This window comes from Berghia stephanieae, chromosome 7, assembly GCF_034508935.2.
Source record: "Berghia stephanieae isolate SIO BIC M18660-M18661 chromosome 7, UCSD_Bste_1.3, whole genome shotgun sequence".
Lineage (NCBI taxonomy): Eukaryota > Metazoa > Mollusca > Gastropoda > Nudibranchia > Aeolidiidae > Berghia > Berghia stephanieae.
This window is the reverse complement of record NC_088366.1, coordinates 47,293,506-47,319,469: the sequence shown is the minus strand read 5'-3', so window position 1 is coordinate 47,319,469 and position 25,964 is coordinate 47,293,506. Positions and strand designations below refer to the sequence as shown.

The 25,964-nt window shown below is 37.7% G+C and overlaps 2 protein-coding genes and 1 long non-coding RNA gene across 8 annotated transcripts in view; 2 read left to right on the top strand and 1 right to left on the bottom strand.

Moving 5' to 3' along the window:
- Positions 1-1,225: 1,225 nt before the first annotated feature.
- LOC144977395 (uncharacterized) overlaps positions 1,226-25,964 on the bottom strand; it is a 33,395-nt gene continuing 8,656 nt past the window's right edge. Inside the window, exons 3-5 of one of the 4 annotated variants that reach the window (XM_078922565.1) lie at positions 25,912-25,964; positions 14,192-14,281; positions 1,226-3,378 (exon numbers count right to left, since the gene is read on the bottom strand). The exon at positions 25,912-25,964 is cut by the window's right edge and continues 106 nt beyond it. In XM_078922565.1, coding sequence (XP_078778691.1) covers positions 3,037-3,378; positions 14,192-14,215 — 366 coding nt within the window. In that variant the 5' untranslated portion in view covers positions 14,216-14,281; positions 25,912-25,964 and the 3' untranslated portion in view covers positions 1,226-3,036. The other 3 variants (XM_078922567.1, XM_078922566.1, XR_013646300.1) reach the window with 3 other exon arrangements.
- LOC144977394 (uncharacterized) lies at positions 6,542-13,235 on the top strand. Of its 3 annotated transcripts, none has more exons than XM_078922562.1 (2): positions 6,542-7,185; positions 11,933-13,235. In XM_078922562.1, exon 2 carries the CDS (start codon positions 12,497-12,499, stop codon positions 12,971-12,973), a length of 477 nt encoding a protein of 158 aa, XP_078778688.1. In that variant the 5' UTR covers positions 6,542-7,185; positions 11,933-12,496; the 3' UTR covers positions 12,974-13,235. The 3 variants fall into 3 exon arrangements, with proteins under 3 accessions (XP_078778688.1, XP_078778690.1, XP_078778689.1); XM_078922564.1 differs by having other exon boundaries at positions 6,542-7,286; XM_078922563.1 differs by lacking the exon at positions 6,542-7,185 and adding an exon at positions 8,240-8,489.
- LOC144977397 (uncharacterized) overlaps positions 22,322-25,964 on the top strand; it is a 7,285-nt gene continuing 3,642 nt past the window's right edge. Inside the window, exon 1 of the long non-coding RNA XR_013646301.1 lies at positions 22,322-22,482. This is a non-coding gene — a long non-coding RNA (uncharacterized LOC144977397). The remainder of the gene's footprint in view (positions 22,483-25,964) is intronic.

Below are 25,964 nucleotides of genomic sequence, written 5' to 3'. Positions count from 1 at the left end.
TATAATATATATATATATATATATATATATAATATATATATATATATATATATATATATATATATATATATATAATTAATATATATATATATTATATTAATATATATATATATATATATATATATATTATAATATTATAATATATATATATATATATATATATATTTATATATATATATATATATATATATATATATATATTAATATATTATATATATATATATATATATATATATATATATATATATATAATATATATATATATATATAATATATATATATATATATATATATATATATATATATATATATATATATATAATATAAATATATTTTATATATATATATATATATAATGTAGAGAGAGAGAGAGAGAGAGAGAGAGAGAGAGGGGGGTTGCTTTTTCTACAATATTTATTGATTGTATTGTCTATTGCGTCACTGTTGTTGGTTGTGGTCGTGATGGTGTTGGTGTTTGGTATAGTGACGATGGTTTTGTTTCAATTTGTATTAGTAAAGTAATACCTGCACACGCAATGTATTGCATTATATCTTCTTTAAGAGTTTGTTAAATTGTTTAATCAACTTATCTCCATATCTTTTAAATATATTACAAAAAAATTAATGAAGGGAACATAACTTATGTTCAGCCCATCACTTTTATGAGCATTAAAAACGTAGATAAAATGTGCCGAACCAGGAAATTAATGTTTTACTGTGTGTAATAATGTTAAGACTAGACAAAGCAGGAATTAGTTTTGGAATCAAACGTCTGATTTTTTAAATTTTTTTTTTGATTTTTTTTTATTGTCCGCACAACAAAAAAATATTTTGAAATAGTAGGGGTTTTAAATTGCTTATAAAACCTTTCAGAATAATCACAATAAAACGAAAAAAGAATCAATATAGCAACTGAAAGTAATACTGTCTGTTCCATTAGTCAATATTATTGTAATGTAAGTGGTCATCTAGATATGGTGTTATATTACATCACGAAAATGCAACACTTTTTGTCTTAACCCTCTCGAAAATGCAATACTTTTTGTCTTAACCCTCTAAAAGGGGAATTCCCATCCAGGTAACCACTTTTTCAGCATGCAGCTGCTGTTGTCAGTCACTTGCTAGGTTCCAGCAGTATAACTAAGTGATCCGATTGTATGAAGAATTAAACAGCAGTGTATGACCCTTGATTCTTTCAAGTGTTTCCAGTTTAGTCATTGCATTGGTCGCCATTCAGGTTCTTACCTTTACCTCCGCCATGCTTGTCCCATCTTTCATCAACAAACAATCAGATGTTTAAAAAATGTTCGCCAATCATAGATGTATCAAAACAAGTTTGATGGGGTCTGATCCAAAGGTAACAAGCAACTTTTATTGTTCTTTGGGCACAGCAGAAATATAACATTTTTGATTGTCATCAGAAGTGCACAATTGTCTTTACTAGATAGCTTTGTTTCTTTCATATTAAGACACACAAAATAAAAGTCTTGAAAACGTATTAGAATTTAAAAAATAATATTCATGGTTTCTTAGACTTCAATATGATAATATTCTGATAATGAAAAGCAAAATTCACCACCATCTTCTAGACTGGTGGAAGGGCGTTATAGTGTAAAAAAAAAATTCTTATTGCAAGAATTCCTCTCAACAACGAAACGGTAAAAATAGATATTTAACTTCGAAGACCAGAAGTAGATGCGATGCTGTTCTCTACCTTTTGCTTTATTTTTTTATCTTTCTCACGTGACATCTCCGTTGAAACACTAATTGTTGGTGATTGTGAATGAAAGTGATTTTTTATACCTAAGACCAAATCTGTGTAGAGATTGAAAACACGTCGGTTGGCGGTAAATGAAAAGAAAATGAAGACACCTTGCAGGCCTGCTATTGTGGCAATCAGGGACAGAATCGGATTATTGAATTGAATAGCAGCAGCCGTGAAGAGAAGAGAAAGACCCGTGACGGCTGACAACTTGACATATGTCCCAAGTCCTTGTTTGCTTTTTATGTTTTTTTACAAGATTTTTTATGTTTATCATATTTGTCAAGGTTATGATAAAGAGAACAGCATTTATTACCACTGTCACCATGAGAGGAACCAGTAATCCGAATATCAAAACCAACATGGAGGTATCTGTATCCAGAAAACATCTTTGTCCGTCATAACCCATGGACTTGCCGTTTGCCAGTACTGTTGTTATAGAAATCTTAACTATAACAACTAATAAAGGTGATCCGAAAGAGTAAAAACAGTTCCATAAAACTTGTTTATTTTTTGTCATCATGATTTTTCCTGTAAATACCCTGTACATGTGTATACAACACGTGTTCATCCAAGTAAAATACGCTACCCAACTATAATGCAGGACTACACTGTGTATAATACAATGCGTCTCGTTGAGAAGACCTGTACCAAAAATAGATGTAATGAGTAGAGAAACCTGGACTGTAAGAAGACATATGCACAAACACAGTGTGATAAAACCGGGTACAGATAGTAAAGATGGGAATATTAAGTAGGTCAAAATGGAGACCAAAAGAAATCCACTGGACACACAAATACATGTGACATCTAAGAAGAAGCTGATAGTTGCTATTAGTTTATCTACATAAAATATTTTTTCAACGACTTCTTCGAAAAAAAACAACTATAAAGACTTGAACAAATTTGGATTTCACCTCCCTCATATGACATCATTTTTTAATTCCACATTACAGTTTTTTCTCGATCAAGAATATTGAAAGATACTTGCAATGTTTGCCCTAGTGCCTTTCGTGCTTGCAAATCGTCAGAGATATTTAAAGTGACATAAGGACACGTAAGATGTGATGAAATGTCTATACCTCTACCCATTGGTAAGTCACCTACAAAGAAATTAAATGTCCTAACAAAATAAGTACACTCTTTGGGCTCTGATTGTGAACGATAAAAATCACAAAGCTTTGTCCCTAAGCAAATGATGCGTAATGGTATGCTGTGTTCTTTACCGCTGTCCTCAGTGAATGATGTAAGCCAAGGAGATTTAGTCAAAACGTTCAAGATTTCATCTTCAAACTTGTCTCTTGACAAACTATAGTTTGCCGGATCCGACCTATTAATTCTATTTCTTGACTCCGCTCAGAAGAGTCGGGATTGAAAAGACACATTGACAACTGAAAGAGCAAACTAGATTCAAAGATAGAAGTGGTACGCAATAAATAAGCGTTGAGCTGTTTTGCAAATGATTCTAGTAACTGTAGTGGAATGTTTGTGACAGGACTCAACATCACATAGTAATTATAATTCAGTCCTCGAATCTGGTCAATAGCCGTTTCACAAGTCAGGGATCTGTTATTGATGATTTTACCGTCTGAACACGACACGGGCTGGCAACCAACCTTGAGATGAAACGAGGACAAAAGGATCTTATAGTACTTATCAATATTAGTGTACTCTAAATATAAGTTGAGGCTCTACGCCATATCAATGGCGATCACTGCTTTACTTAGCCCAAAGCCAGAATGAGACATACTGTGTCTTCTATCCCCTTATATCTGTTTTCCAACATGCTATCTGTCTTTGTCTTGGAATGAGGTTACTTGGTTTTGTCCTGGCCCTGGTTGGGGTCCTGGCTGGGAGGGAAACAGTCAAATGCACAGTTATTGTTTTGGGAGATGATATTTTTTTTCCTTGTAAATCATCTCTCTGTTATGTATTATTATATTTGTTATTTTTAATGTATCGTGTAAGCATTTGAGTGTATTCCTCTTCGTTGGATTATGTGATTGTGTCCGGATGAGACTTATAGGTGATCTCAAACTAAGTACATTGGTGGTATGCTTTTGGAATCTACATCTGATCCCGATTTCTTCCTAGTTCCCCTTTGTCTTACTTTTTCTTGGGTGCTTTAATTGTAATTCTAGAACTTTTTACTATCCCATTTTCTTCCTTTTTACTGGCGCTGATATAACCTAAATGTGTTGCAAGCGCCGTAAAACCCTTAAAAACAAAAACAAACAGAATGAGACTGGGCCTGGGTTGGGCATGGTCCCATTGTCGGCGTGTTCACTTGGGGCTAGGCTTGGGCTGGGACAGGAATTATTTTACTTCCTGTATTTACAATTTTTCTTGAAATGTATTTTGTGGAATTTGGACTGTAGTATAAGGGGAAAATCATCTCAAAAAATGATAAATTATTTATTTCCCTCTCTGCAAAAGACTCTTGACAGGGTCCAGTCAAAATCAAATGATACCATTCCAGAACAAGGACACAGCCACATTGAAAGGAAAATGAGTTAGGGGATAGAGGTATCAAGGGTGTAGGCATATGAATAAGAATAATAATGATGATGATATAATAATACTCATAATAATAATAATGATAATAGTAATAATGATGATGATGATAACAAAAATAACAATAATAATATTAATAGTAATAATGATCATAATAGTAATAATGATGATTATGATAATAAAAATAATAATAATAATAAAATCTATTATTAAGATAATAGGGTTGGGGATAATAATAATAATAATAATAAATCTTTATTGTCCCTAAAAAAGTGGCAATTTGTCATTTGGTTTCACATTTATAATAATACAATACATAGACACACACAAGATGCACACTAGTAACATAGTAGTTATCGTAAAAAAATAAAAATAAATAAATAAAAAACCGGCATCAACAACATCATCATCAGCATCGTCATCATCATCACCATCTTCATCATCATCATCATCATCATCATCATCATCATCATCATCACAACAACCTTCCTAATATTTTCGTTACAATCCTTCACTTTCACCATTCCCCTATAACACCATTCACCATCTTCATCATACTCCATATTATATTATTCCTGTAACAAGCTATGAGAGGGAAAGCCTGTGGTCCTCTCTCTCTCTCTCTCTCTCTCTCTCTCTCTCTCTCTCTCTCTCTCTCTCTCTCTCTCTCTCTCTCTCTCCTTCCTCTCTCTCTCTCCTTTCTCTCTTTCTCCTTTCTCTCTCTCCTCTCTCTCTCTCTCTCTCTCTCTCTCTCTCTCTCTCTCTCTCCTTCCTCTCTCTCTCTATCTATCTCTCTCTCTGTTCTTTCACGCCTATGTCATAAATAGTAATATCTTCATATTATATACATAACATGTAATTTTGTTATAGTAAATTTACATAAAATGAGATAATGAGATTTGCACATCAAATGTCCTCCCTCTTCCTTTCTAAGGGTAAGAATCTTATCCTTTCTCATCCCTCTCTCTCTCTCTCTCTCTCTCTCTCTCTCTCTCTCTCTCTCTCTCTCTCTCTCTCTCTCTCTCTCTCCCTCTCTCTCCCTCTCCCTCCCTATCGCCCTTCATTCTTATCTATCTTCTCTGTATGTGAGGAATAACTATCGATGCTGTGAGTTTGTCCAAAATGCTCAAAATACCCGCCAGCAGGACACAACGCACCAATACCACATGCAGTCCCGAACGGCCAAAGTCCGACCGCAAGAATTCAGTGAGAACCATTCATAAAAAGCGGTCGGCCAAAAACAACTACAAGGAACTGAGTTACTTCAATTTTGTTTCTCCCATATGAAACTAAGCTACACATATTAATACTATTATACTCTAAATATATTTTGAGTCCTAATCATACTCTTATATGTCATACAACACGAGTGCGTGCACACACACACACACACACACACACACACACACGCGCGCGCGCGCATGCACATAAACACACCAATGAATAATTTCCACTTTTCTCTCTCTCTCTCTCTCTCTCTCTCTCTCTCTCTCTCTCTCTATCTATCTATCTATCTATCTATCTATCTATCTATCTATCTATCACTCTCTATATATATTACACTCACACACACACACATACACTCACACACATATATATATATATATAAATTTACAGTAAAGTTGCATATAATGAGATTTCCTCATCAAATTTACATTTTAGAGTCGTCGACCGATGAATGTAAAGAGAAGAGCGTCAATAATAACAGTAACAGGTCACTGCTCTTCTCCTCTCCTCTTCTCTGTACAGATAAAAATTATCTTGTTTACAACATTTAGAAGTCAACAGACCGAAACGACCTGGCGTCTTGTTTTGGGCATACCTGTGTGTGTGTGTGTGTGTGTGTGTGTGTGTGTGTGTGTGTGTGTGTGTGTACTGTATATTATATAATATATAATTTCGCCTCAAAACAGTATTAAGTCGGGTTGATTAAGTTGCTGAAAGTGGAATTTGTGGCCAGAAATATCAGACTTGCATTGAGTTTATTTGCTTTATTGTGGAGAATGAACATCATATGTAATGTTAGAGTGCTAAATACCAATAATTCATAATTTTGACCAGTTTAGTTTTAATTTGCCTTTTTAGCATCAGTTTCATCCTGACATAATACCGTTTTGAGACGTTGGGTCACAATCGTGTGAAAATGTGTGCGTGCTGTGTGTGAGAGAGAGAGATAGATAGATAGATAGATAGAGATATAGATAGATAGATAGATAGAGAGAGAGAGAGAGAGAGAGAGAGAGAGAGAGAGAGAGAGAGAGAGAGAGAGAGAGAGAGAGAGAGAGAGAGAGAGAAATTTGTTGGTGAAAAGTGTGACTTGTAAAAAAACAAAAGTTTTACATTGTTTTCTTGCACGATAAGAAACAACAAAATTAAATGTTATTTATTGTCTATTTTAGCTGAAAATGCAGAATTGTGTACCAGTGGCCCCCCTGTAGTTTGTGTAAAGGCCACAAACATCTTACATGAAGTTAACCCGCCGTACTCTGAAAAAAAAAGTGGCCAGAAAACTCGTCTTCAAATATCTATCGATTTAAATGACCCTCATCTTGTCAAAATCTCCCAAACCTGGAACCTCGCGAAGTCTTGTTTAAGTCCGAGGTTTGGGAGATTTTGCCAAGATGAGGGTCATTTAAATCGATCGATATTTTAAAGGACGAGTTTTCTGGCCAAAGTTTTAAATACGTGACTTTCCAGTAGTCAGAGTTAGGCAGTTAACTGGTTAAGACGTTACGATTGATCAGAGCCCAGCAAAGCAAGACCGTTTGGGGTGAACCATAGCTGATTCAGCGGACACTGTAGTGTAGTTGTGAAGACATTTAATCTGAACCAATTCTACGTTTGTGTACAAGTTCAAGTTTTTGGCTGTTTTTCATGGGATCTATGTCGGAGTAATCCGCAACCACGTTGTGAGTATTGTTCACAGCTGAGGAAAGTGATTTTATTTATTGTTAGGCCTTGTGAACGACAAAACTGCGGAATTTGTGGAACGTTAATCGGAGTTCAGCAGGTGAAGAATGTCGCCATGAAAGTAAAACTATATATATATATATAGATGTAAAGATAGAACGAAGTTGACGTCACTCAGGTCTTTGTAATTGTTTTTTGCCATCCGCGTTTATGCGTAATTCTCACTAAACGGTATTAACCAGACTATAAAAGTTCATGGTTACATATACATAGTGTGTTGGTCCGTCATACTTCCGGATGGCAATATTGTGAGCTTCTTAGCCAAGCGCATACTAATACTATCTTTAAGCTATACTATAGTCACCAACATCACAAATGCAATCGTCGTCATCATCATCATCATCATCATCACTCTCTCTCTCTCTCTCTCTCTCTCTCTCTCTCTCTCTCTCTCTCTCTCTCTCTCTCTCTCTCTCTCTCTCTCTCTCTCTCTCTCTCTCTCTCTCGGTTGATGACTTGGATCGTAGCCTTAAAATCTTATTTCAAAATGCGAGGCCACGACCACCAAAAGAAAACAAACATTATTAATTGTACTCAATAAAACAACCAATGCGATCATAATTTGTTTCCTTGAGCATTACTAACGACATTCACTAGGCGACCTAAAAATGACGTCATAACACAAGTCCCAGTGTCAGTGTCAGACATCGTAGCCATCGTTAACTTATAGCCTGACACTGACCAAAAAATGACGTCAAAAGACAAGTCTGGCTACAAGAGAAAACAAATTGTGAGTTGTATTCAATAGTTCAACCAATGGAATCACTTGTTTCCTTGAGCTCTACTAACAACTCACTTGAAACTACACAAACATAGAACATGACGTCAAACTATAAGTCCTTGTGAGTCCTAACGTAGCCATTGTTAACTTATAGCCTGACACTAGAACCTTCTAAGACTGATAGTTTGACGTCATTTTTTAGGTTTGTGTAGTTTCTAGTGAGTTATCGTTAGTAGAGCTTAGGGATGTTGAGTATGATCCCATCATTGATTAATTACCATGAATAATAGTAATAGAGCGAATTTATCATTATACGAATATTTTGTTTATGTACCGATTAATAGATTCTACTTTCACTTCCTTTTTGCCTTTTTCCTGTCCATGTTAGACAGATGAAAATCACCATGAGTTTTATTTAATAAACTCGAATTAAATCGTCACTTCTGTGTTATCATCTTTCATTGATTATTATTGGGCTGCCATAACATAACCTCAACAGGTTATGGGCCCAGGATACTGAAGGTAAAATAACCGAACAAGGATACTGAACGTAAAATAACCGAACAAACGAATGTCAACAAAATATAAGACAATGGCAGCCTACAAAACACCAATTTTTAACGGCGATGAACGAAACTTCGAAATGTGGCACCTGAAGTTCTTAGGTCTTATGAGACTTAAAGGTCTACACCACATCTTCATCAATGAAGAAACTCCAGATACGGATAAAAACGCAGAATGCTTCGCGGAGCTCATCCAATGCTTAGATGATCGTTCATTGTCCCTCATTATGAGAGACGCAACCGATGATGGGAGAAAATCCCTGAAAATTCTAAAGGAACATTACCTCCCAAAGGGTAAACCAAGAATTATAACCCTTTATACTGAGCTTACTAGTTTACAACTTGGAAAGGAATCCTTAACTGATTTTTTGATAAGAGCTGAAACAATTGCTGCACAATTACGCGATGCGAACGAAATAATAAGTGATGGTCTTCTGATCGCCATGATCATGAAAGCTCTTCCATCGCAGTACAAAGCGTTTACAGCGGTAATAAATCAAAAAGAAAGTGATTTAAATTTCGCTGATTTCAAAATTCTTCTCAGAAATTACGAAGACCAAGAGAATTTACACAATAATAAAACCACATCGTCTTCAATTATGTCAATGGCCGCTGAGCCACAGCCTCAAAGGCACTCTACCTGGTGTTCATTCTGCAAGACAAAATCTCACCATACCAGTGAATGCTTCAAGAAACCTAGACAACAACATAACAACCCACGCCCACCGTCGTGGCAAACTAACAACCCACGCCCACAGTCGTGGCAACCTAACAACCCTCGCCCACATGCAAACTCAAACAAACCAAAATTTTGTAGTTTTTGTGATTCGTATACACATGAAACGAAATACTGCAGGTCCAAATTCAAACGAGAAAACAAACAGCAGTCGGTACGGTCACTAACAACAGATCCTGATACTAATTATGAAAATCATCATTTCACATTCGGCGTTAATAACCTGAGCAAGTCATCATGTGGTGAAAATAATCATATTCTTATTGACAGTGGTGCGACGACACATATCGTAAAAGAAAGTGAAAAGTTCATAAGATTTAACAAGCTGTTCAACCCAGAGTCCTATACCATTCAACTAGCGGATGGGACAAAAGCTAAAAACATTGTTCAGGGACAAGGAGATGCTAAATTGTATTTCGAAGATCAGCAAGGTCAAAAAAGGGAAATTGTTTTAAAAGATGCGCTCTTAATCCCATCGTTTGATCAAAACATATTTTCTATTCCAGCTGCAACCAAAGCTGGTGCATTCGTTAATTTTTCAAAAGACAAAGGAGTCGTTCAGATGGATGGACATGCGTTTGATATTGAGAAAAGAAACAATCTATTCTACCTGAACATGTTGAAGAAAACAAAAATAAACAATCAGTCCCTCAATGTTTGGCACAGTATTTTAGGACATTCAAATGTGCGCGACATCATAAGTTTAGAAAACAAAGTTGATGGAATGAAAATCTCTGGAGATAAATCCCCAAACCTAGATTGTGAAACTTGCATTTTAGGTAAAATGTGTGATAATCGAAATAGACAACCTGATACCAGGGCAAAAAGGCCCCTAGAACTTGTGCACTTAGATCTAGCTGGTCCTGTTGAACCAGCAGCTCAAGAATTTAGATATTCACTCAATGCTCACAATGCTGAGATCATGGGAGGGTGTTGAGTATGATCCCATCATTGATTAATTACCATGAATAATAGAGCGAATTTATCATTATACGAATATTTTGTTTATGTACCGATTAATAGATTCTACTTTCACTTCCTTTTTGCCTTTTTCCTGTCCATGTTAGACAGATGAAAATAACCATGAGTTTTATTTAATAAACTCGAATTAAATCGTCACTTCTGTGTTATCATCTTTCATTGATTATTATTGGGCTGCCATAACATAACCTCAACAAGGGACACAAGTTATTTTATTGGTTGAACTATTGAAAACAACTCACGATTTGTTTCCTTTTGTGGCCAAAGACTTGTCTCTTGACGTCATTTTTTAAATAAGTGTCAGACTATAAGTTAATGATGACTACGGCCTGATACACTAGCACTTTTATTTTGACGTCATTATTTATGCTTATGCAGCGTCTAGTTAGTTGTCGTTAGTAGTGCTCAAGGAAACAAGTGACCCCATTGGTGAAATACTGAATACAACTCGCGATTTGTTTTCTGTTGTGGCCAAAGACTAGTCTTTTGACGTCAAATTTTGGTCAGTGTCATGCTATAAGTTCACGATGGCTACGTTCAGACTAAAAAGTGACGGAAATAAAGGAAAACCTCGCGAGGTAAGTTTGAGAATTTTTGCCAAGATGAGGGCCATTAAAATTGATGGATATTTGAAGGACGAATGCCTTACTTATACTTATAACCCCACTTCCCCGAAAGTTACTTTACAAAATATGTACAATGCGATGATCACCGAAAGAATTCGAAAATTGAATAGGATTCAATAGTCTGATGTCACGTCGCCCAGCAACGGCGAGCAGCTTGGTTCTAAACAAGGATAATCGGTACTTTTTATTCTTCATGCTGGCTAGAACTTTTTCACGTGTCATGTGATCAGACTGTATAAAAGTCAAAACATGATCATATTTATAATGTTTTTCTCCTCTGGATACACTTTTATGCTCGTCGGAGAAATATTTCATAAGGGCGTCCGCCATTGTTCCGATAGTTTAGAGCCAGTAACTAAGTTCCTATGCGTCATTACGAGGGAAGTGACGTCATTACTGTTGAAGCCTATTGCCGTAAGTAGTACAGAATTAAGGATCCCATTGGTAGTGCTATTAACCAGTAGATTTTTGACCAACCAAAACATGAAATTTATGACACACCTTCACACATGCTCATTATCAATGGAACACAATTAGATATAGAACATAAATTTGGGGTTCAACAAGAGGTGTTGACATTAAGTAGAAGTTGACGTCATGAGTTTTGACGTTATGCCGAGTTCCCTGCTGTCCATCTCATTCTTCAATTTCTATGTTTTGTGAGTATTTTTCGGGGAAGTGTCAGACGGTAGGGATTTAAAATGATTTTGTTATATGAGTGGTATTGGTGGTGATGATTAGGATGATGATGATGATGATGATGATGATGATAATGGCGTTTCCATTGTTGATAATGATAAATGATCTGGATAATGATGATGATGATTACGACCGCGATGATGATGATGATATTTCTATTGTTGACAATGATAATGATATAGATGATCTTTCTGGAGAAATGAAATAATAAAAATCAAAGAAAATAGCTTGAAATTAGGGGAATCAGGGAAAGAGACCAGAAGTCGGGATTCCCACGATAAAATCGGGAGGGTTGACAGGTCAGGTAATCAAAAACGCCCATACAACCTTTCAGTCTATTTTTTCCCCATTGTTTTTCAGACAAGGCTATCTCCAATGGTATTCCATTCGAACCATTGCCATCCCGCATCCCCTCAACACCAGACGATCCGATCCAAGTTAATCTGCATAACAAGGCAAAAGAAATCCAAGACACATCAACTTATTCGGTTCTTTAAATTCTATCGGTAAATTTGGTGTCCATGAAGAAATTACAGAAAGTTTCGCTGTCTACATCTACAACCACAGACAGCATTGTTATGTTACTGTTACTGACTGATAAAGCTCGTAAATGTCGACTTTAATAAATCTGAACAAGTGTGTATGAAAGTGAAAAGTGCCAGACAAAGCAAGAAAGAAAAATAGAAATAAATACAACAACCGTCGAACCAACCCCCTTCCCCAACCTAAAGAAAAATCCAAAACAAAACAAACAAAAAAACAACAACAAAAACCCAAAACATTGTTGTCGAACAATAGGAAAAAGCTTCTAATAAACAATTGCTTCGACATTACGACTTTGTACCCATTCTATTTCTATTTATAGACATCGATTTATAGCACGAGTGGACCTTTTTGGTCCGTGTATTTGTCTTCGTGTAAAATATGACAATCTCTGCAAAAATAACGACAGCCATCATGGCGACTGAAAACCGTTGTCCCAGTAGAAAAGGCAACAAACCCTTTTCGCTTTCAATTTCAGTTACAGCAACAACAATTTTGTTTTTAATAGCAATGATTATCACAACTTTGATAACAACAGCGTGTGCTCAATCTACACAAAATTCAACGTCAGCAACAGCAGGCGCTGCCAACAACAACACAGAATCATCTTCCTCTTTATCGTCGTCGACGCAATCTCCATCAGATGATGATGATGACGGCGATGATGAAGTTTTGCCTAAAGGTGCTCTCATTGCCATCGTGGTATTGTCGGTGTTAGCCCTGATTTTGGCTATTGTGTGTTTTATCTGTGCTTGTTGTAGAAATGACGGTCGCTTCAGTGATGCCGGCGAGGCCTTTGGGGATTGTCTAGGTTCTCTTGGCGATGCTGTTGGTGGAGATTCTGATGATGATGATTGATGATGATGTAATGATTGATAATGATAATGATGACGATAATTATTATTATGATGACCAGTGTAATAATTGATGATGATGACGATGATGATTATGATACTGATGATAATAATAATAATAATAATAATAATAATAATAATAATAATAATAATAATAATAATAATAGATCTTTATTGTCCATAAATATGGCAATTTGTCATTTAGTTACACTTGTTATAACGTTAAACGATAACTGTAACATTGAACAGATATTTCACTCCTACTTATTTTCCTCTCTCTCTCTCTCTCTCTCTCTCTCTCTCTCTCTCTCTCTCTCTCTCTCTCTCTCTCTCTCTCTCTCTCCTCTCTCTCTCTCTCTCTCTCTCTTCTTCACTCTCTTTCTTTCACACGTGCGATATACACAACATAAACATATTCATTTCGTTTTCAATTTGTTACGATTGTGGCAATTCGAAACCAAAAACTATCATCATTATCAATTGGTCAGTTAATCTTACATTAAATAAATTAATTAGTTAACCAGTCAACGAATCAATCCTTGGTTTTTCTGTACCATATGAAATATTCAAAATTTTTATTGCTGATGGAACGAACGTTGATTTATACTTGTTAGTTCTACATTTAATCTGACAAAACCTTCTCCCAGATGGTAAAAGACTAAATTCATGGTATAAAATATGTTTTTTATTGTTGGTAATTGAGAATGCTTTCCTTTCTATTGCTTTTCCATGAATTCTTTCTACTCCATCAAGAGGATGGTTTATTAGTTTTGATGCCTCTTTGATAGATTTTGAAATGATAGGAAGATGATGACGACGATTGCAATATTTGATGATGATGATGATTGATTGACGATGATATAATGAAGAGGAAGATGATAATGATTGGTGATAAATACTATGTTAAAGGCCACTTTTTAACATCTTTATATGATTTATCTTTACATTGACATTGAAATGACATGTCCAATGTCCGATGGTTTTTTTTAAGTGTAGGGAAATGGTGTACATTAATAATTTTAATAAATAAATGAAACTCCATTTCTTCATCCCATAGGGGAAATTTGTCATTAATGTCTATTCCAATGGAAGACTGGAATAACCCAGGCGACAGCCGCAAATAGAGCAAGGGCGAGGTGACTTGCTGAAGGCCACGCATGGCAGCGGTTATTCGAACTCGGTACGTACCTTTCTGAGCCACGCTTCCCCAATCCCAACTGACCTTAGTCTCTCCATTCCACGGCATTTCATTATAGTAGTCATAGTTGTGGTCATTGCATCAAACCAGTCTATTTATTATGTCTGGGTCAGCCTGATGATGAAAGTTAAATTAACCAGTTCACTTTCGAAGACCAGTGTTTGAGAATTTTTGCCAAGATGAGAGTTATTTAAACCGATCAATATCAAAATCAGGCCAGAAAAACTTGTCCTTCAAATATAATATTGATATACTTAAATAACCATCATCTTGGTAAAAACCCTCAAACCTGGGAGCAAAGTCCCAAGTTTGAGAGTTTTTGCCAAGGCGAGTGTCATTTCTAAAACAGCTTTTTAAATTTAAAAAAAAGGAGAGAGAGAGAGAGAGAGAGAGAGAGAGAGAGAGAGAGAGAGAGAGAGAGAGAGAGAGAGAGAGAGAGAGAGAGAGCATTTTGTATGTAATTTCTGATTTTTTTAAAAACGTTAACTTTCACATTTGCTTCGCTCAAACGATAAACATGTTCATGTACTATAATAATCCAAATCCAGTGACGATTTGCCGACAGCGGTGAAAGTGAAACGTACCCAACTTCAATTTCAAAGGAACCAACGACACATTTCAATAAAACGTATGTCAAATAAAAGATCTTTTTATTTTGTCTTTATTTTGAATATGATTTCGTGTATCTATGTGGTTTTATTCATATTCCAATCTTCCAGGAATAAGGATGTAAGTGCAACAATTCACTCTACATTTTGTTTCCAATTTTTCATGTTTATTTGTTTTGTTGACAAAAGTCTTTTAAGCCACTTTTTAAAACATCTCTATTGACGTTGAAAAACCAATCCGTTGTGTTTTTATTCTGAAGTTGGTTAAGGGTAGTAGTAGTTTCGTATGGCTACAACTCTACGTTGTTTCGCTTCACCCAATCCGCGAAAGCACTGTCCGCCTCATGAACCATTTGGTAGCCGCATGGGGGTGCTTCAAAATGATGTGGTCCATGTCTTGGCAAGGGTCATCGCATGCTGGGCATTTTGGAGATGATGCATAACCCCATCGATGCACGTCTGAGGCTGTTCTACCATGCCCAGATCTTATTCTGTTGCATGTTGACCATTCTTTCTGGTAAGAGTATGGAAACCAGGCAGTGGTATGTTCGTTGGTTCTTCAATAATTTCACTAGCCTTTGGTGGTTTTTGTTTCCATTCCTCTCGCCAGGCCTCCTCTAGGTCGAAATTGTCATTTCTGGTATTGTAATAGGGTTTCCTTGATTTGAGGCGAGCTGTTTTAGGGGCCGACTCTATTATTTCTTTGAGTGGAGTCAGAATTGAGGTATTATCCAGACTGCTGATTCTCGACGTAGGTGAGGTGGGGCGATTGCGCTCATAACAGGGAGCCATGGGGTTGGTGTTGATTTGAGGGTGCCTGGGACGGTTCTCATTGTGTCGTTTAGTAGAGTGTCTATTTTGTGTGTGTGAGAGGATCTGGACCATACTGGAGCACAATACTCTGCGACACTGTACAAGAGAGCAAGTGATGATGTCCTTAGAACTGACGGAGTTGCACCCCAAGATGTTCCAGCAATTTTTCTTACGATTCGTTTACGTAATTTATTGGCTGTATTTTCTAGATGTTTGTATGAGAGTGTTCGATCTAAAGTCACTCCAAGGTACTTAGGATTTGGGTCGTATGGGAGAATGGAATTTTTAACGTTTATGGCGAGTTTTTGGTTTGCCTTGTGATTATCGAGATGGAAAAGCGTGCTCATTGTCTTTGTAGTATTCATTTTTAGATACCATTTTTCAAAGAAAGATTGGAGTTGGATGGTATCGTGTGCCAAAGTTGATTTGATATTTTTTTTATATTTGTAGATTGATGAGCCAATGCAAAGTCATCTGCGTAACCTAATTTCAGGGAGCCAGTCTTTGGCATATCATGTATGTACATGTTGAACAGCGTAGGGGCGAGTACAGATCCTTGAGGTACGCCGTTTTTTATTGTTCTTTTCTTACTGGTCCTATTTCCTACACAAACATGGTAGGTTCTTGTTCCTGACATTTTGTTCAATAGTTTGAGGGTTGTTCTGCAGGTTATGTATTTAGAGAGTTTGTGCATTAGACCATCATGCCACACGGTGTCGTAAGCAGCTGACAGATCAATAAAAACAGCTCCCGTTTTTAGTTTTCTTTCGTAGCCAGCTTCTATAAATGTTGTTAGAGTTAAGGCTTGTTCTGTGGTGTCACGTCCAGATCTAAAACCTGCCTGTTCAATGGGGATAAATGGGTCGAGATAGGGCATTATTTTTGTTAGTATTAGTATTATGCGTTCGAGGAGTTAAAGAAGCAGCATAATAAAGATATGGGACGGTAGCTGGAGGGGTCATTGGGGGGCTTACTAGGCTTCAGGATTGCTAATATTTTTGCTTCTTTCCAGGTTTGAGGGTATTTCGAGGTGTTTATTACATCTGAGAATGAAGATGCTAACCAAGAAGTAGCTTTAGGGCCCAGATACCTTATCATGTCTGGAAAAATTCCGTCTACTCCAGCCGCTTTCCCAGTTTTCATTTGTTTGATGGCAGTTTTGATCTCCTGATTGTTGACGGGTATGGCTGAGAAGCCTGTTTCGAGGCAAGATTTGTATTGTCGTTGGTAATCTCGCCTAATTTCTTTTTCAAAAGTATGTTTTGATTTGTATACACTTCGCTGTTTGATTTGTTTGGCAATTGTTTCAACGTTGATTGGAGGTGCTTGGGTAGTTTTAGGGTGTTTGTCTGGATCAAGTTTTTTAAGTAGGTTCCACGCTTGTCTACTGGACTGTTTAATATTAAGTGATTCTATTTTTTCTTTCCATTTGTTGCATCTCCCTTCTTGGAGTGATTGGAGGAGCGCGTCAGCAGTGTCAGGATCATGTGTTTCTTCATATTTTTCAAGGAGTGCTTGGCTAGTGTCAGACCAACATGGGATATATGTAGACCGATGACCACGTGGGATATATTTTTTAGCACTTGTTAGTATCAATTTAAACGGTTAAACGGTGACAGCGTAAAGGGGAGCATGTTTTCACGGAAGACTGCTGCCTCGCTCGGTTGGGAGCGTGATGTTCGTCAGGTCACACCGAACCGTCAGCCAATTACTAGGCGAAATAAATTTAACAAATGTGACAAAACCAAAATTGGGACATGGAATGTTCAGGACCTGTGCCCAAAAAGGAAAACTAAACAACATTCTAAAAGAAATGAAACGGCTCCAAATAAATATTCTTGGCCTGGCAGAGATGAGATGGAAAGAGCAGGGAACCATGTCAAAACAAGAAAACAACACGACATATAAGATCATATGGAGTGGTGGAACCTCTTTCCAAAAAGGAGTAGGGATGATCTTAGACCAAAAATCAACCAAATTTTACAAAGGGCACGTAGCAATCTCAGACAGAGTTTTGCTGGTTAAGCTAAGAGGACCTGTAGTTGACACCAATATTATTCAAGTTTATGCACCAACAGAAGAGGCGACAGATGCAGATATGACAGAGTTTTACCATTCACTAGACAAAGCAAAACGAATGTGTAAATCACAAGAAGTCCTTATGGTAATGGGGGACCTAAATGCTAAGATTAGCAGAGGCAGAGATGGTGACATAATCGGACCACATGGACTCGGAGACAGAAATGAACGAGGAAACATCTGGGCAGATTGGTGTAGAACAAATAAATTAATGATTTCAAACACCTGGTTTCAACAACACCCAAGAAGAACCTGGACATGGCAATCACCAGGGGACAGAGCAAGGAACCAGATAGACTTTATAGCAGTATCATCAAGATTCAGAAATGGCATATTAAATTGCAAAACCTATCCAGGCGCCGATGTAGACAGTGACCATGTCCCAGTTGTTTGTACAGTAAGGATAAAGTTTAAAGCTATTCAGAGAACAGCTGGTAGAATAAAGAGGGATTACAGGTTATGCAAAGACAATGGCATACAAACAAAAATGAGAGAAGAATTTGAAAATGCACTCATGATACAAAGCCAAAGTGAACCTGATAACGAAAAATGTGAAAAACAATTTGATATATTCCAAAAGTGTGTCAAAGCAACTGCAGAAAAGCATTTACCAATAGCTCAAATAAACAGCAAAAAGGAATGGATGACAAATGAAATTCTAAACCTATTTGAAGAAAGACGAAAATGCAACAGAGGGTCTGCAGAATACCAAACATTGAACAACCACATTAAATCCAAATGCATCGAGGCACATGAGAACTATCTAGACTGGAAATGCTGCGAAATCGAAAGAGAATACAAACCCAACCCCCAACAAGATCACCAAAGAATAAAAGAACTATCAGGGAAAAGGAAAAGCAAAGCAGCAGGAAGTTGTATCCAAAACAAACAAGGGGAACTGCTATTTGAAGAACAACATATAGAAAGCCGATGGGTAGAATACATAGGCGAACTGTACAATGATCCAAATAGAAATGAACCACCACTGAAATTCAAAGAACCATTAAGCGGACCAAAGTGAAATTGAACATGCCATGGAACGAATGAGGGATGGTAAAGCAACAGGCCCTGATGAAATATCTGTAGAGGTATTAAAAAGCCTAGGAGATCTAGCAATTGATGAACTTCACATATTATTCAACAATATATACAATACTGGGAAAATTCCAGAAGATCTCTGTAACTCTATTTTCATAGCAATACCAAAGAAAGGTGCTGTCAGATGCGAAAATTTTAGAACTATAAGTTTAATAAGCCACATCAACAAAATACTGTTGCGTATAATTATCAACAGGCTAAGGAATAAGATTAACCCCGAAATCGCAGAAGAACAATATGGATTCCAACCTGACAGAGGGAAAAGGAACGCAATATACCTCCTCCGTGTTTTAAGTGAAAGAGCTATACAGGTTCAGACCCCACTATACCTCTGTTTTGTCGACTACAAAAAAGCTTTTGATAGAGTACGCCACGAAAAAATACTAAAACAACTGCACTCCATTGGCGCTGATGAGAAAGACCTCAGACTCATGCAAACATTATACTACACCCAGCAGGCATCTATCAAAATCGGAAACTCTACAGGAAATTCCATTCCTATTAAGAAAGGAGTCCGTCAAGGGTGTGTTTTCCTCACCAGATCTGTTTAATCTATACCAAGAAACAATCATGAGGGGCATAAATAATATGGAGGGAATAAAAGTAGGAGGTCACAACATAAATAATATAAGATACGCAGACGATACGGTACTCATTGCAACATCAGAAATCCAACTTCAAAAGATTGTTGACAAAGTGGTAGTAGATAGTGAAGCCAAGGGAATGGAAGTGAATATCACCAAAACGGAATGCATGGTAATACAGAAAAACCCCGAAAACAACAACACCTGCAATATAACGATTCACGGCGAGCAACTTACCAACGTAGAAAGTTTTAAATACCTAGGTTCAATAGTGACAACAGATGGAAGATGTAACCGAGACATACGAGCAAGAATAACTCAAGCCAAACAGGCCTTCATGGACCTGGGAAACATTTTGAAAAACAAACAGATGTCGTTCGGGATTAGATTCCGAGTCTTGAAGTGCTACGTGTGGCCAATCTTGTTATACGGATGCGAAAGCTGGACTACAAATGCAGAAACACAAAAGAACATTGAAGCTTTTGAAATGTGGTGCTTGAGAAGGATGCAGAGAATATCGTATACTGCACACAAAACGAACGAAGAAGTGCTAAAACAAACATACCAACAAAGGAAACTAATGCCCTTAATAGTGGATCGACAACTATCCTTTTTCGGACACATAGTAAGGAAAGATAAGAATGAATACCTGGCAAGTTGTGGAAAAATACCTGGTAAACGCGCCCGGGGGAGACAAAGAAAAACACTCATAGACCAACTGAAGGGCTTCACCAACCTAACAATCCAAGAGCTGTTTGAAAAAGCAAGAGACAGGGAGGAATGGAGAGAGATAATTCATGCAGTATCCGAAGCCTGGACCAGGCATGGAACCTAGAAGAAGAAGAGTATCAATTTAGTGAATCTTTTAAAACTCGATTGTTTTTGGTGGTATTCTTACACATACTTTTTCTATATACTCAGTGTATTCGTTCCATTTAGCTTTTTGAAAGGGCTAGGGCTATTGGTCAGTACTGACCCCCAGACGCTAGTGCCTGCGTGTCAGTGCTGACGAACAGGCGCCAGCGCCTGGGGGTCAGCACTGACCAATAACCTGGTGTTATTGGTCAGTATTGAACAACAGGTGCCGCCGCCCACAGACAGCCTCTCTTCGGTCTCTGCCACCGTCCGCCATTAATCAGCACTGACGAACATCGAGCCTGTTCGTCAGTGCAGACAAAGACCTCTTCGCACTTATTCAACTTATTCGTCACTTCCTAAAGAAAAAAAAACAAAAAAAAAAAAACAATTAAAATCCCAGGCTTTCAAGGCCAACTTATCCGATGACACTAAGCAACACTTGGTCACTTAGATAAATTTGATGTCTAACGCGTTAGATCGTGGCCTTCGTAAAGTTATGGCCTGATACTTACCAAAAAATGACGTCAAACTGCCAGTCTTTTGCCATAAAAGAAAACAAATCGTGAGTCGTATTCAGTAGTTCAACCAACGAAATAACTTGTTTCCTTGAGCTCTACTAACAACTCACGAACCGGTGCAAAAACCAAATAATGACGTCAAACTGTCGGTCCTTTTGGATTTCAGTATCAGGTGTATAACATAACGATGGCTACGGTTAGATGCCATTGGGGCAACGGTATGACTGTCGTTGTTTCAAGCCACCATACGATTCTTTTTTTATTTTATGTTGTCTTTGTGTGTATGTGTTTTTGTTTTTCTTTTTTTTTCGTATATTTTCGTTATTGCTTAAATTAAAGAAAAATAGAGGAAACGTGTTATAATATAATATTTCTTGTTACGATTCTTTTATAATACTTTGTCCAATCTATTGATGAGGTTTTTAAAATAATGTATTTGTTTTGTTTTTGTTTTTTGTCATGCAAAAAAAAAAAAATAATAATAATAATAACGGAAAGGAGGAGAAACCTGATAACGAATAGATAATTCCATTTGGGGGGGGGGGGGGGGGGGCAGCGTGGCTCAGCGCTACGGTCTTTGCTTCGTACCCGAAAGGTACCGAGTTCGATCACCCGCCGCTGCGCTGTGTGGCCTTGAGCAAGTCACCTCGCCCTAGCTCGACTTGCGGCGCTGTACTGCGGATGATGCCTAGGCGCTTCATATTCGTATTAGGATTGATTGAATTAATGCGATGGCGTTTCCACGTCTTCATATATTTCATCTCTGCCACTTTATCATTCATCGCTTAAACGTCATCGCAGTCCTACCGTCAGACTATATTGATGGTGTGCGTCGAGGTAAAGTGCTCACAACATCCGCAAGCCGTACCAACACACAAAAACCATGTGTTATAGTCTGATTGAGATTGAGAAAATTTTGTGAGTAGTACCCAATAAACAAGAGTGGCGTCAATTTCGTTCCATCAATAAGTTAATTAAGGCTACGCGTTGATTTGATTGATTGAAAACAAAAACAGCATCCATTGTAGCATGACCATTTCACAATCATTGTGTCCCCTCATAAACACGAGATTTATATATGGCATCAGTTAAAGCCTTCAAGGAGGCAAATTTGTTGCCGACAGCGAGTTCCATAATTTGTAGCTTTCTCCTGTCTCAGTGAGATGCGAGCAAGCCGAATTTCAAATGACGGAATGAAAAAAGACGAGACAATGTAAGAGCTTCACTTTCAGTTCTGACGTCACGCATCAGTGAGCATGCGCGTTGGAGGAACCGAAATATAAGGTTGCCAGTTTGGCGTTTCAACATCAAATTTGGTATTTTTCTCAGGATTGAACAATATCATAATTTGTTTAATTAATTGATAAATTTATTAAACAAATCTCACGTAAACCGATAAAAAAAGGTGAAACCAAGGGACTTCCTTGCGACTAGTATGGGACAGGAAATGCGGATTTATTTGTCGTAGAACAAGTTATTTCAAAAAATGGTATTTTTCCATAATTTTGGCACCGTCAGTACAGGCGCCAGAACTGACCAATAGATACGTACCAGTACCTATTAGTCAGTGCTGACCCCCAGACGCTGGTGCCTGTTCGTCAGTACTGACCCCCAGATGCTAGCGTCTGGGGGTCAGTACTGACGAATAGTCACTCCGTTTTGAAAGTTCCACCCGGGTTTTGGTAGCGAAGGAGTTAATGGAATGATAAGACCAATGGTGATGAGGACTGGTCTGTGTTGACTTTTAGGAAAGTGGGGTAAGATTTCACGATTTGAATGGAGGGGGTTATCGTTATCATCCATAGAGACGAACGTTAAGTCCGTTGAGTAGTCTTTTTGCCATCTGGCGGAGAAAAAGGTACCCTTTTCCCTGGGGTCGAAAAGAAGATGGGCATTGTTTTGTGAAGCCCAGGTGCTTAATTGTTCGCCTGCATTGTTGTTTGTTTTGTATTGTAACCCCAATCTGAGTCGTGGCTATTAAAATCTCCGGTGATTACAGTGGGGTGATATATTTTGGGAAGTGCAGGAGACGACCAATTTTCTTGAGGTGATTTGTAGATGTTAGTTAATCAAAGAAGTTTCCCCAAATTTCACAATGGTTTGATGAATATTGTTTTCAGTTTTGGACGAATGTATTACGGTGGTTAGGTGTGGATATTTAGAGAACACCATTGTTCCATATTGTTCATGGTATATTATATCAACAAGCGAATAGTTTGGAATACAAAATCTTGATGGGTTACTTTTACTTTTGCTTCCTACATGCGTTTCTTGTAGAAAGAGTATATCAATGTTATTTGTTGATAATAATTTTGCGAGATATTCACATTGGCCATAGAGAGTCCTTCAACATTCAGGGAGAGAAGGTTTGTTGTCGGGCCAATATTAATGTGAGAGCCAGCTTGGCTCTGAGATGGGTTGCGGACCTTTTTATCCTGAGCGACGTCCGAGCCAGTATGATAATCATTTCTTGTGCTATTCATTGAAGTGGAGTTGTGGATCCGGGAGTACGATGAGTCAGAGACAATATCGAAGTTTGGATGCTGGTTGTGGATCACTCTTAGTGGAAAGCCCCTGCACGACGACAACGTAGTGAACCATCGCAGGGGTGGTTAAGGGTGAAATCTATCAAACGATGTACATATTACCATATTTGTTCTAATAATTTTTGATCGGGGGGGGGGGGGGGTGGTCTTAGTCCAACCGGCCTAAGTCACTCCATTCTACAGTACTACTAGTTAAATGCAGCGGATCACATATCGAAGAGCGAGCGAGTCAGAACAACAGATTTATACAAAACCAAGTAAACAAAGACAGAAAGCAAGCTGGAAAACAGAAATGGGGGGATAGAAAACACAGTAAGTAGGTACCTCCCTGCCCACTATGGGATGTCAGGAACCCCACATTTGGGGGGCTGGTCTTAGCCCAACCGGCCTTGGTCACTTATTTTACAATGCTAGTTTGGTTTTTTTTAATAATAAAAAATTGAGCTTTTATATATAGCGCAATATCAACTAAACGTGCTCAAAGCGCTTTACAATGGGTCCCTGGCCAACAGCAACACTTAACATTTAGGACGGGACAGGTGCCTGTTAGGCGATATTAAATTTCTTTTTCGGACAGAGACAACGCTGTTAACGGCCAGGTACTCATTTTACACCCCGAGTACGGTGAGAGGATGTGTGTAAAGAGCCTTTTCCGAGACCACAAGACCACATAGCCGCACTAGTTAACGGCAGCGGATCACATATTCAAGAGGGAATCAAATCAACAGATTTATACAAGATATTCAACAAGTGTCTTTTGGTGTGGAAAACTAAAGATCATAAATTCCTCTAACTACTTTAAGTTTAAGTCAAGATTGTTGTTGCACTAAAGTTGTGTCAGTGTCAGTGTGATAAATTGATTTCCTTTCTAATAATGGCCGCAATCTAACGTACACGATGTGTGATGACACCACAAGGCACCGTTCAATAGAGACAATGATGAAATGTGTAATAGACTTATATTTATATCTACAGAGATGCCAAATGATTTAAAAAAAAAAAAAAAAAAAACCAACCTCTGAAAATGAGTGGAATTTTTTACTTCAGAAAAGTGAGGTGAGCAGGCACTTATGTTGGTAACAACAAGAGATGAAGTGAGTAGGAAAGTGCCAGAAGGTAATAGAGAATTTAAAAAAATTAGGACCAGGCGGAGCTGTCGTACCAGTAAGGTCGCGGGTTCAACCCCCCCCCCCCCCCCCCATATCCGCCGCGAATTATTTTTTTTATTGTCTTTTGACACTTCCCTACTCACTTTCATCTCAAAATGAGTGGGAGCATCATATCTCACCTACAAGAAACCTTGGAAATGAACAAACAAAAACATGTTTGTTTGTTTTGTTTTTGAGGGTTTTAAGGCTCTTGCAACACATTAAGGTCATATCAGCGCCAGTAAAAAGGAAGAAAATGGGAAAGTAAAAAGTTTTAGAATTACAATTAAAGCACCCAAGAAAAGGTAAGACAAAGGGGAATTTATTCAAATAGGAAACAGTTATAGATTCCAAGAGCACACTCTGGGTGGGGATCCTGACCTCCCATAGTGGGCAGGGAGGTACATACTATGTCTTCTATCCCCCCAACCCATTTTCCAATTGTTTCCTGTCGTTGTCTTGGAATGAGATTACTTGGTTTTGTCCTGGCCCTGACTGGGGGGGGGGGGGGGGGGGGTGAAACAGTCGAATGTACAGTTATAGGGAGATGATATTTTTTTCCTTGTAAATCATCTCTCTGTTTTGCATTGTATTATGTTTAGTTTACATATTATATTATATTATGATTTGTAAACATTTGAGTGTATTCCTCTTAGTTGGGACCTGTGCTTGTGTCTGGATGAGACTTTTAGGTGATCTCAAACTAAGTACTTTGACGGTGTGCTCTTGGAATCTACATCTGTTCCCTATTTGAACCAATTCCCCTTTGTCTCACCTTTTCTTTTGTGCTTTAATTGTAATTCTAGAACTTTTTGCTGTCCCATTTTCTTCCTTTTTACTGGCGCTGATATGACCTTAATGTGTTGCAAGCGCCGTAAAACCCTTTTTAAAAAAAACAAAAAAAAAAAACAAGAGCACACTATCAAAGTACTTAGTTTGATATCACCTAACAGTCTCATCCAGACACAAGCACAGGTCCAAACTAAGAGGGATACGCTCAAATGTTTACAAATCATATATAATATGTAAACAAAACAATACAGTGCCTAACAGAGAGATGATTTACAAGGAAAAAAATATAATCTCCCAAAACAATAACTATGCATTTGACTGTTTCCCTCCCAGCTAGGACTCCGGCCAGGGCGAGGACAATTGTTTTTTGTTTTGTTTTTGAGGATTTTACGGCGCTTGCAACACATTAAGGTCATATCAGCGCCAGTAAAAAGGAAGAAAATGGGATAGTAAAAAGTTCTAGAATTACACTTAAAGCACCCAAGAAAAGGTAAGACAAAGGGGAATTTGTTCAAATAGGAAACATATGTAGATTCCAAGAGCACACTATCAAAGTACTTAGTTTGAGATCACCTAAAAGTCTCATACCCCGTGTGGTCTCCGTGGTCCCTCAACTGAGAAGGTCAAGAATAGCCCAGCGCCAAGCCATCGTGTCGTAAAAGGCGACTAATGGTGTGTGATTCCCTCATCTTTGAGTCACCTGGTCCTCCAGGTTGGGGGTTGGCAAAGGGTTAACACCCCTTTCCGTTAAAC

What these genes read in the sequence shown, in the direction of transcription:
- LOC144977394 (XM_078922562.1), top strand. Translation starts at nt 12,497, where the DNA reads ATGACAATCTCTGCAAAAATAACGACAGCCATCATGGCGACTGAAAAC.